Below are 12,014 nucleotides of genomic sequence, written 5' to 3' on the forward strand. Positions count from 1 at the left end.
AGAAACTGTATTAATTAAAAAAAAAAAAAAAACACTGCTTGGCCCATTAGCTCTAGCGTCCTATTGGCTAACTCTCACATCTTGATTTAACCCATTTCTATTAAATCTGTGCTTACCACCAGGAAAGATTTAGCATGTCTGACCCAGCGTCTCCATGGTGCCTCTCTCTTAACTCTTCTGTTTTCTTTCTCCCAGAATTCAGTTCTGTCTTCTCCGTCTACCTAAGTTCTTCCCTATCAAAAGGCCAAGACAGTTTCTTTATTCAACCAATGAAAGCAACACACAGACAGAAGGACCTCCTACACCAAACAGCCTTGTCTTGTTCCTGATTTTAATAGAGTTGCTTTGAATTTCTTTCCATTAAAGTTGATGTTGGCCATAGGCTTTCCATTAACTGCTTTTATTATATTGAGGTATGTCCCTCATATCTCTAGATTCTCAAAGACTTTTATCATGAAAGGGTATTAGGTTTTGTCAAAGGCCTTTTCTGTAGCTAATAAGATGATCACTTGGTTTTTGTCTTTCACTTTGTTGATATGATGAATCACATTTATCAGTTTATGGATGTTGAACCATCCCTGCATTTCTAGCAAAAAGCCTACTTGATCATGGTGGATGTTATTTTTGATGTGCTTTTTGTTTGCTAGTTGGAGAGTCTTGCCTCTGAAGTTCTTGATGGAATGCCTAAAATTTTCATTTCCAGATTTTCCTCAGTTTGGGTTTTCTTTATTGATTCTATTTCCTTTTTTCAGGTCTTCAACTATTTTATTTATTTCATTCCAGTTTTTGTTTGTGTGTTCATAGATTTCTTTAAGGGATTTCTTCATTTCCTCTTTAGGGACCTCCGTCACACTCATAAAGACTGTTTCAAGGCCTCTGTCTTCTGCTTCAGCTGTGCTGCCGATCTCAGGGCCTGGGTGGGACAGCTGGACCCTAGTGGAGACTTCGTCCTGGCTGGTATTGATTGTGCTCACACTGTTGTCCTGGTATCTGGGTTGCATTATAATTCTAGGCGCTGATATCTAGTCTTGTCTTTGTTGGGTGGGTGTTTTGTTCCTTGGTTTCTGTTGCCCTCTCTGTTTCTTAGGAGGTGGTGATGGCTGTGTGTTGCCTGGTACAGAATTCTGGGATCTTGATAGGTGTGGCTACTAAGGTTCAGGGCAAAATGTGTGTCTCTGACACTTAGGAATGGGAATGAACTAAGAAGGGGGAGCTGAAGGGGTCCGGTCCGTTGGAGGGAGGAAAACAAGATATTCTGCCAGGATCTCCTTAGTCCCCTGGGAACGTGTAGAGAGTACGGAGAGGCCACAACAGGGAGTCTGCCACACAGCTGGGGATGAGATTGGGGAGCTGGGTTAGAGAAGATGAGGGAGAGCGAAGACATGAAGCTTGCTTATCTGTTTGGCTGGCCTACTTGCTTCTCTGACAGGGTTGGCTGGTGGATTCCCAAGGAATGCCTGCTGGAACTGGGGGCTGGGATGAGATGAGGGGAGGGAAGGGAGATTGGAAGAGAAGACTTTTATGATTGCCTGGAGATGGTGGGCAGGAAAGGAGCGAAGGCTGCAGCGAGCAGTCTGCTACCGAGTTTGGGACGCCACTGGGGCATCACAGTCAGAGGAATGAGAGGTGAAGATCGGCAGCCAGCCTACCTGTTCCCCCGGCTGGTGTCTGCAGCCATGGCTGGTGTCTGCAGCCAGCCTGCCTGTTGTTCCCCCGGCTGGTGTCTGCAGCCATGGCTGGTGTCTGCAGCCAGCCTGCCTGTTTTCCCAGCTGGTATCTGTAGCCAGCCTACCTGTTTCCCCGGCTGGTGGCTGCAGCTAGCCTGCCTGTTTCCCCAGCTGGTGTCTGCAGCCAGCCTACCTGTTTCCCCGGCTGGTGTCTACAGCCATGGCTGGTGGCTGCAGCTAGCCTGCCTGTTTCCCCAGCTGGTGTCTGCAGCCAGCCTACCTGTTTCCCATGCTGGTGTCTACAGCCAGCCTACCTGTTTCCCATGCTGGTGTCTGCAGCCACGGCTGGTATCTGCAGCCAGCCTGCCTGTTTTCCCAGCTGGTATCTGCAGCCAGCCTCCCTGTTCCCCCGGCTGGTGTCTGCAGCCCTGGCTGGTGTCTACAGCCAGCCTACCTGTTTCCCCGGCTGGTGTCTGCAGCCATGGCTGGTGTCTGCAGCTAGCCTGCCTGTTTCCCCAGCTGGTGTCTGCAGCCCTGACTGGTGTCTGCAGCTAGCCTGCCTGTTTCCCCGGCTGGTGTCTCATTTTCTAAATTCTAGTGCATACAGCTGTGACCAAAAGAAGTTCTGAGAATCTAGAATTGTACCCGACTGCTCCACCCCCAAATATTACACACTTCGGTCTCTGCTTCTATAAAACGTGCAATATTTTATTTTCTGAAATAGTAAACAAACAAACAAACAAACAAACCCAGAAAGTTGACATTTTATGTGACGGTTAAAGAAGGAGCATTTTAAGGGATTTCTGACTTTCTCAAGCCTTGTTAGTGACTGGTCCCAGCTCTGAACCTGTTATCTGACTACAAGGCCTTGGTGGAGGAGGTTTGCCTGTCTCTGTTGGGTCTGTTCATAGAGTTTGTGCTGTGGTGTGGTAGCCACTGAAGAAGGAAGGGACACTGCTTTCCTGTCAGTCTGAGAGGCTGAGACTCCACGCACAAAGGGGAGGCCTGGGCTGGGCTGTGTGGGCCACCTCTCCTGCAGCTGTGGAATATGCTTTGTGGAAGGAAAGGAAGAAAACGTCCTGCTCTAAGAAAAATGATGCTGAGGAATAAAACATCTGTTCTCTGGTCTAGTGGGTATGCTCAAGGAAAGCAGATGTTATCTGTTTCCTCTCCAACTGGAGTTGCTCCCTCTCTGATGCTGGAAGCCACTGTAAACAATGAGACCTTTTTCTAAACACGTTTAGTTGTCTTCCCTGGTTCAGCCCCCACAAAATCCATGGGACTGGCTTTCCAGGGTGCATATTTTCTCGTGATGTTCTGCCTGAGGGGAAGAGTCTCACAGGATGGAACAATCTTGTCTACATGAAGTAAAACATGACCAGCCACCATGAGCGGGGAAATAGCTTTGAAGGTATAGGGGCTGTAGAGAGCCCAGTTGCTCCGGGAGATTGTAGTATTTTGACGGTTATTTAGTTCACAAAGTTGAAAGGAAGACAGGCTAGTGCCGACTGAATGCTAAGAAACGGAAGGGTTTTGGTAACTGTTTCCACTCAGTATTTCTTTTCTCAATAAACAAAAAGGCTCTTTTATTTTTATCAAGTTGCTCTCATCCTGATCGGGCTACCACAAATGCTAACACCCGGTTGCGTGCCCACAGAGTAGATGGTCTGTGGGTGTGGGAGTAGGGGACCCTACAAGTTCAAGTAGCCACAGGCTCCAGCAAGCATAGAGGAGAGAACAAGAGAGCAGTGGGGCTGCCAGGGTCCCTTGACCTTGGCCAGTTAATCTTTCATCGATGCTTTAGAAAAAAAGTTCAAAGATCGTGTTGCTGTTTAATTTTCCTAAAACCTAGACAGCATAACAAATTAGGTGTTTCTGAGAGCAAGATTAGGATGTACTTGGAGGACTGCCCCAACACAGGCAGATGGACCTCATCCTCTTAGGAAGCTTTAGGACTTTAAGAATCTTGGTGCACGCCTATCGCTCCAATACTGGCAGTGCTAAGGTAGGCTAGCCTGGGTTCCAGGCTAGCTTGAGCTTCATAGGAGGCTCATCTAGAAATAAAATGAAAATTGTTAAGTTAAGCAAAGAGAATAAGATTTCTTTTAATTCCCTCTCAGTTACTCTTAAGTATTTATGTTAATAAATAAAAAAAGCATAGGAACCGTGACAGTAAGTTACAGCCATTGGTGCCACTTAGCAGGTGCTCCCAGAGAGGGGCTAGCACCGGCGGGGGGGCTCTTATTCCTACTTTAGATTGTAATTGTGTCCTAGAGGAACTTATCAGTTAAAGAGCAGGAGCTCACAGAAGCAGACAGTGCAAAGGAGGAGAGACGAATGTAAAAGAGCAAGGTTTCTTTGAAGACCCTCCAGATGCTTGCTACAATTAAATGACTATAAAATCAAAGCCAAGGAGAGAGAGAGAGAGAGAGAGAGAGAGAGAGAGAGAGAGAGAGAGAGAGAGAGAGAGAGAGAGAGAGCCACCCCTTCCAAAATACAAACAAAATCCGCTTCCCATGGCCACCTGTAGTGGACCAAGTTGGAATTCCCACACCAGTGCTTTTTTTTGGGGGGGGGGTTCGAGACAGGGTTTCCCTGTAGTTTCTAGAGCCTCACACCAGTGCTTTTGTTAGCACTGTAAGTGATTGACACATTCAAGCTAGGAGGAGAATCTGCATCAGCACCACTATAGACTCCAGAGTGGCAGTGAGGCCAGATCTGAGCTAGGTAACGTGCTGTCTTGGAAACCAGCTCCATCCCTTACCCGACCTCTTTGTCAGGTAAGGGTGCAGAGTATCCACAAGGTTTCTGTATGAATGAAAGATAAATTGCCTGGACCATTATCTTTACGGTGCTTACTGCTTGACTTTGGGCGATGGGATAGTTCCAGAGAGTTGCATCTGTCAAATGAATAGGAGGTATAAAGGAGCCAGATTTCAGGGGTCCTCTTTGCTGCTTTCTGTTTGAAGTGCCGTCCCACGGGGGCAAGCCTCTCACCTCTCTGGAGTCATATTTGTTAACCCCGTGTGGCTTGGTTTGAAAAGGGTAGGGGGAATCCTGTGATAAAGATTTCTAGTCTATTGCAGTTTGCCACTGCTTGATAACGTACCTGCGAGAACCAACGGAAAAAGAGGACATTTATGTGGGCTCATGTTTCAGAGTTTGTAGTACATAATCAAGTCAGCTCTAGGGCTGTGGGGGGTCTGGGGTTGACCCAGTGCATTATGGGAGAAACCTGGTAGAGAAAACTGATCGTTCTATGACATCCAGCAAGTGTTTTCAGTAAGAGGAAACGAAGGCTCCAGAGTCATTCTAGGTCATACCTCCAGTGAACTAATTCCCCCCCTGAGCTCCACCTCTTGACACGTTCCACCGCCATGTGCTAGTTAGTTTTATATAAACTCGACACAAGCCGTTTTGTAAGAGGAAAGCTTAATTGGGAAAATGGCCCCACCAGATCCGCATGTAGGCAAGCCATTGGTGCTTTTTCTTGATTGATGTGGCTAGGCACAGCTCACTGGTAGTCCTGGGCGCTCAAAGAAAGTAGGCTAATCAAGCCATAAGGATCCAGCCAGTAAACAGAACCCCTCTATGGCCCCTACCAGCAGGTTCCTACTCTGAGGCCCTTCCCTGGCTTCCTTGGATGATGGGCTGCATGTTGGTTGTAAGATGCATAAATGTCTCCCACCCTAAAGTTGCCTTTGGTCATTACCACAGCAATAGAAACCCTGACTAATACATCCCAACAGCACTGGGCTGAAGAACAAGCCCACTTTTTTTTTTTTTCATGAACATTCCAGACCCAAACTACAGCAATATTGAAGGGAAAAATAAAAGAAACAGCATGTTCCGTGGCCCTACAGAAAAGTGAGGCAGCGTCGTGACTAACTGCTGTCTTAGTTCGCAGCTTTATTTCAATTTCTTCTCTTCATTAAGGCTGCCGTGGTGCCATCTGCCCAAACCCTCAAGATTACTGACTTCGGCTTCAGCGACTTTGAGCTGTCTGATGTGGAAACGGCGCTGTGTACAATTCGGATGTTCACTGACCTCAACCTTGTGCAGAACTTTCAGATGAGGCATGAGGTAGGAAGGCAGCGATGTGCATGGTAAAAGTGTGTGTGTGTGTGTGTGTGTGTGCGCGCGCGCGCGCGCGCGCGCGCGCGCGCGCATGCTCATGTGCATGTGTGTAAGAGAGAAAACTGTACCTGACTAACAGCACATAATAGGGGCTTTCAGCTTTAATGATTAACATAGCCTTGCCTAAGAAAACCCATCAGTCATTAAAAATGCATTCATTAAACTGGGTGGTGGTGGTGTATGCCCTTAATTCCAGCACTCGGGAGGCAGAGGAAGGCAGATCTCTGTAGTTTTGAGGCCAACCTGGTCTACAGAGTGAGTTCCAAGATAGCCAAGGCTACATAGAAAAACCCTGTGTCGAACCCCTCCCCCCAAAAATGCATGTATTGGATTCCCACCATGTGTCACGCACCAGGTGGAAGAATACAGGAGGATTTTACCTAAAAGGCCGGGGGAAGCACAAAAGCAGGTGACAGGAGATACTGGGTAGGACACGGGGGAGGGGAAGGTGGCCAGAGAAGCAGCTGGAAGGGTGAGCAGCAGAACAGGCAGTCTGGGGAGTCATCTAAGTGAACTGGCTCTCCCCCAGTGGCGACTCACAGAGGAGTTCAAAGCCTGGAAGGACCTTGACATCATCGTCAAGGCTGTGATGACGCCGTAGAACGCAGCAGCACCAGGGCCCTAGGTGCTTGTGAGGCCAGACTCCTCAAACGAGGTCATCTCCGTAGAGCAGAAGTGAGACCCTTTGGGGCCCAGTCTCCAAATACAGATTTCCCATATAAAACGTTCTGTCTTCAATGCTTTTATAATTCTATTTAGCCCTGCCTTAATTCGTACTATGAAAAGTTCCTCACATGCTCTCTGTGATTCCAATGATGAGTTGATCCCGTTCTCAAAGGTCTCACAGAATGGAAAGAAAGCTGAGGGCGAATATAACTCAGGTTAATAGAGTGTCGCTTTTGTTCCTGGAGACCCTAATCTGATTCTCACTGAAATTTAATCAAAGTTCGTATTACTTTTCTTCGATGGAGCGCAGGCGGTTCAGATAAGCTAATGATGGTCTCTCTTGTCTGAGTTTACCTCCCATGTTCTCAGTTTCCTTACCTCTTAGAGTAATGATGTTTCTGCCCCGGGGAAGTCGGTATGAATTACATGTTCATCTGTACCTTACATGCCTGCGTGTGTGCATGCTTGTAGCATTCTGCTTAATCCACAGATATAGAGAACATGTCAGTTATCGCCCTTTTAGGTCATTTGACCATGCTAAATCACCATCAGATTTTTCCACGGTGAGATAGGATTCACTTTGAAAGTCTGCCCTGTGGGTGTGATACGTTCAGATCTGGTGTCAGAAGTCCTAAATATGGATCCCGGTTTTCCTTCCTAATACCTTGATCGGTTCCATGTGTTCCCGGAGTGTCCACATCTGTGACTAACAATGACTGTCTTCCAAGGGCTTGGCTAGAGCACAAGAATGTGATTCTTTTTGAAAAATGCTTATTGTTGATTTACTTTTTGTTTGGCTTATAGGTAGCATTTGAGGACTGGGTATTATAGATAGATACTCGTTTTCCCTAGCAACCCTTTTTTCGGATTCTTAGCCGCAGGAAGAGCCTGCCTCTTTAGATCACCCACTTTCCTTTTCTTTTTGCATAGCCCCTGCCTTAATGGCAACCAACAAGCAATAGATAAAACTTCAGTGCCACACAAAGAAACATATGAATAGAGTAAAAATATAGCTCGTCAAGGTAATTTTTTTCCCCACAATGGAACACCATGACCCAGACTGGGCTAGCGAGCATCCCAGGGCAGGAAGTTCAGATCATTTTTATTCTAATACAGATGGTGACTGTATTTTTCCCATTGGCCGGGTTCTGACCTCACAGTCTTTGAGATTGGCTGGGTTTAAAAGACTCAGTGTAAAGGAAACGAAGGAAAGTGATGAGAGATGCTCCAGACCATAGGCTTCCAGGATTACAGGGAGCTTTTTGTGTAAACAAAAGTTTTGCCAGATGGAAGAGATTAAAAGATTTTCATAACAGTTTTACAAGGTGGGGAGATTAAAAGATTTTAATTCCTTTACATAGAACTTTTACAACGTGGGGGAAATTTATGGAATATGGGCACTCTGTGAACTAATTTTGATTTAATATTATTCTGGGCAGCATCAACCTGACCATTGGGATTATTTTGGTTGTCTTTTCTGCCTAAGTGTCTAGTCTTCTCTTTTATTTCAGGTGTTATTGTCAGTATAATTTTAGGTGGGGAGGATGCCCCTACCAAGACATTTCACACGGAACGACAAACCTCCAGCATTAATTTATGCTGGCGGCAGCCACTGCCTGTCACTGGTCTCTGAAGCAGCACACTATTAGAATACGTGTTGATTGTGTTTCCACGTCTGTCCTTTCTGTCTATACCCCCTGAACTGTATCTACTGCACTTTATCCCCTGGTCTCTGGGGAATATAGGTTCCTTCTGCAGGTTCTTAGTCATGTAGGAAAAGAAGTTTAGAACGGACTCTGACACTTGAGGATCATTTTATCGGAGTTTAAGCGAAATAGCAGGAAAGGTAAGCTAGAGATGTCAGCAGCTGCTGGGAGCCAAGGGTAAGAGAAGGCAAGGCTTTCTGAGTAGGTTAGGAAGCCACACAGGCCCAGCAATGGCAGTCTGTGAGCACCTGCTCGGGAGTGGGAGGTCTTCAGAGGGAAAGAAAAGCCCAGAGCATCAAAGCAAGCAGGTTTAGGGTTTGGGTCAGCTTGGTTTGGAAAAAGGAGATAAGAAGAGGGGAAAGAAAATATTGCTCTCTGAATGGGAACTCAGAAAGTGGGCAGGCCTAGTGTGATGACAGCGTCAGTGGCAGTGGCTTCTGGGTCCCCAAGTGCACATCTCTTCTTAACAGGTGCTTAGATACTTCATCTTTCTTCTCCCCTCCTGGCTGTAGGCCGTTCTCTTGAAGTCCTAAGACTATCCTTCCTGTCACAGACAGTCTTTGGCCTTCCTCAAAGGTGTTATCATCCACTGACCAAGCCTCTTTATTAACCTGAACCCTGTTTCAGATTCTAATGCCCTGTCGTTCCCACTACCCTACCCCCAGACTCAGGAGGTGGGGTCCAATGTCTGTTGTGATCGAGGTTCCCATCCTCAAAGAGCCCCAAGCTAGTACGTTTCACCAGATCCCCGACGAGAGTTACTCTAGCCAATGGTTCAATTGCAGGGTAGGAATGCATATTTAATACAAGCTTTAGGCTTTGAACTAGTGAAGAATATATTAAGACATTGAATTTCCAGTTTTTCTCATGACTTTTCTTGCTGCTTTAATTAATCACAAGAGATTTTCTACATGACACTGATGTGTACTCTCAAAACACATCAAAGTACAACGTGTGGCTTTCATTTAAAATCCCCCTACTGTGACTGCTCTGTCATCTTTCCACCAGAGTGTCCAAAAAACATCCAGAATAAAGAACTCTGTGCTGAGATTTCGGTGCTGAGTGAGCTCATATCCACCGTGGGCACACAGACCTGCTTACACAAGGACAACTCACATGGCCCAGTGCTCAGAAATCCCGAGGTTCTTTGTTGGAGAATTCTCTGGGAACTGAACCACAGAACTAGAAGGCAAAGTCATTAAAAGAAAAGTGATTAGGCCAAGTCCTCTGTGATGGAGCGGTTTCTACCAACAGTGCAGAGTCTCCCGCTCAGCCCCCAGAGCCAATCACAAGGCTGGACACTTTCAAAGCTGCGTTCTTTCCCCTTGAACTTTTTCCAGTCCCGAGGCAATGTTCTTTGTGTTTGCAATATCCCCAGTGACACACTTGGGGAAAAGCGCATCCTTGTTTTTACAAAAAGAGAGTAAATCATTCAGATTTTAAGAGAGGTGGACTAGTAACGCAAACAGAATCGCCATGCTTAGCTCACGGGTCCCTGAGGATTTAATTTAATACTCCACTTAGAAGTTAAATTAAACCCAACTTGGGAGACTTGCTTGAACAATTTTGCCTTTTCCCTCCTTCCCATCTTTTAAAAGAAATGTTTTCCATATGGCTCCCAGGAGCTTTCCTTAGTATACATTATTCCAAATTTTGATTTCTTGGTAGTCATTCACAGTCATTAACTGTGCCTAACCCCTAGGCAGAACGGAATGTGTGAAGACCCTAATGAAGAGGGCATCAACCTGTGACTCTGGTTTGTCCTGAGACTTGAGCTAGATACCTCGACCCTAGCCACCTTAGGTCCTGGCACACAGTGCACAGCGTGGGAGCATGGAGTGGACTCATTCTCCAGTGCTCATGCACCTATGACTCGGGATTCTAAGGACGGCACGGGGAGATATATTTTATAAAGTAGTTGGTGTCCTACCCATGACAAAATACTTTTCTTTGAGATATTATCCATTTTCCATCCAGTAGAACTAGGTTAGCTAAGTAGATTCTGGACTGAACCAGTAATATTTGAATTCTGGCTCTGTCCCTTATGAACAACCTCCACTGACAGGTTACCCGATTGAGTATAGTTTCTTCCTTCTTTTCTTCCTCCCTCCCTCCCGCCCTTCTTTCCTTTCTCTTTTTTCTCTTTTTAAAATAGTTATTCATTTTTTTCTCACACATTTTTATCAATTATTTGAGTTTCCCATAATGTCCCCCATCACATTCTCTTGCCTGACTTTCCAGGTCGACACCCCCTACCCCCCACCCCATCCTCCCACCCTACCCCCATCCCCTTGTGCCTTCTCCAAAAAAAAAAAAAAAAAAGAAAAAAGAAAACCCAAGCCAGTCCAATTTGTATTGCCTATATTCTCACTGCTGGAACTCAGAAAATGATGACTAACTTGGCAATCATTGTCTCTCCTTCTCCTTCATCTCCTAAAGGTTCTTTGCAGATGGATTTTAAGCGTTAAGAAGAATTATCGGAAGAATGTCGCCTATCACAATTGGAGACACGCCTTCAACACAGCACAGTGCATGTTCGCTGCTCTGAAAGCAGGCAAGATTCAGGTACTCACCGCCATTTGGAAGTCTGCTTAGTGGAGTTTACAGCAAGCCTGTCTTTTCAAGTTATTTATACTGTGCCGTTATGGTCTGGTGTGGGATGTCCTTCTGTATATGTGTTGCTTTTATTGGCTAATTAATAGAGCTGCTTTGGCCTATGGCAGGGCAGAATATATCCAGGCTACAGGAGATAGAAAGAGAAGGTAGGCAGAGTCAGGGAGATGCCATGTAGTTGCCAAAGGACACAGATGCCAGAACCTTGCCCTGTAGGACATAGCCTTGTGGCAATACACAGATTAATAGAAATGGGTTAATTTGAGATGTAAGAGCTAGCTAGAAATGTGACTAAGCTGTTGGCCAAACAGTGTTATAATTAATACAGCATTTGTATGATTATTTGGGTCTGGGTGGTCAGAAATGAACCAACCATCTCCGTTTACAATGGTTGTTGAATAATGTACCACATAATGACTCATGGTGGGTTGAAGATTAGCACTACAGGATAGTTGGCTGCTAACTTTCTTTGATTTAGAATAAATACAATGTAGCAAAATCCCCTGACTTCATGTTATGTTTTAGTAGTCCTTGGGCAAAAAAAATATTTCCGCTAGAGGGAGACACTGAAAGATAAATATACATTTATATATTCACACCCAACTGCTCCTTGGCAGAATTGCTCAAAACTCACCAAGTGTTGTCAGAGACGAGCTCCTGGCTGTCAGTCCTACCCTGTGTGGAAGGTGGCCACTCTATAACTGCTGTCTCAGACAGGTTTCGCATTGGTGTGCATTGATCTGAGACTGATTAAAAGGAAGGCGAGGGCAGAAAACATTCACATAAAGCATTCATGTCCAGCCAAGTCCTGTCGTATGTTTGCCCTTAGATTTTATCTTCAGAGGGAATTGACTAAGCTATTCTGAGTAAGTAATTCTAAACATCTATTATGTAATTTAAATCCAGAGCCTCATAGTTCTAAAAGTAAATTTAAAAATATTATTCTCTGTCAAATTCACCTTTAGGGGTTACACATTTTAAATGATCAATTTTAAAAGAAATGACTGGCCTTGGGTTTAGTTCAGTGACCGAACACTGGAACAGCCCCTGTAAAAACCCTGGATTTGATCACTGCTCATAGAAAATAAATAAAAGAAGAACAGTTGTCCTCAAAGCCATACAAAATAGCATAGTGCTATTTCACTCCTGTAGAAACATTCTAAGACCAGAATAAACTCACTCTGGGTCATGCAAGAGTCCTAAGGTTATCACCCCGGAAAGTTAT

At 45.4% G+C, this 12,014-nt stretch overlaps 1 protein-coding gene across 2 annotated transcripts in view; it reads left to right on the top strand.

Moving 5' to 3' along the window:
* Pde5a (phosphodiesterase 5A) overlaps window positions 1-12,014 on the top strand; it is a 134,204-nt gene that overhangs the window by 91,815 nt on the left and 30,375 nt on the right. For both annotated transcript variants that reach the window (XM_038311403.1, XM_038311404.1), the window contains exons 12-13: window positions 5,604-5,750; window positions 10,616-10,741. In XM_038311403.1, the coding sequence (XP_038167331.1) occupies window positions 5,604-5,750; window positions 10,616-10,741 (273 nt within the window). The remainder of the gene's footprint in view (window positions 1-5,603; window positions 5,751-10,615; window positions 10,742-12,014) is intronic.

This window comes from Arvicola amphibius, chromosome 14 (assembly GCF_903992535.2).
Source record: "Arvicola amphibius chromosome 14, mArvAmp1.2, whole genome shotgun sequence".
NCBI lineage: Eukaryota > Metazoa > Chordata > Mammalia > Rodentia > Cricetidae > Arvicola > Arvicola amphibius.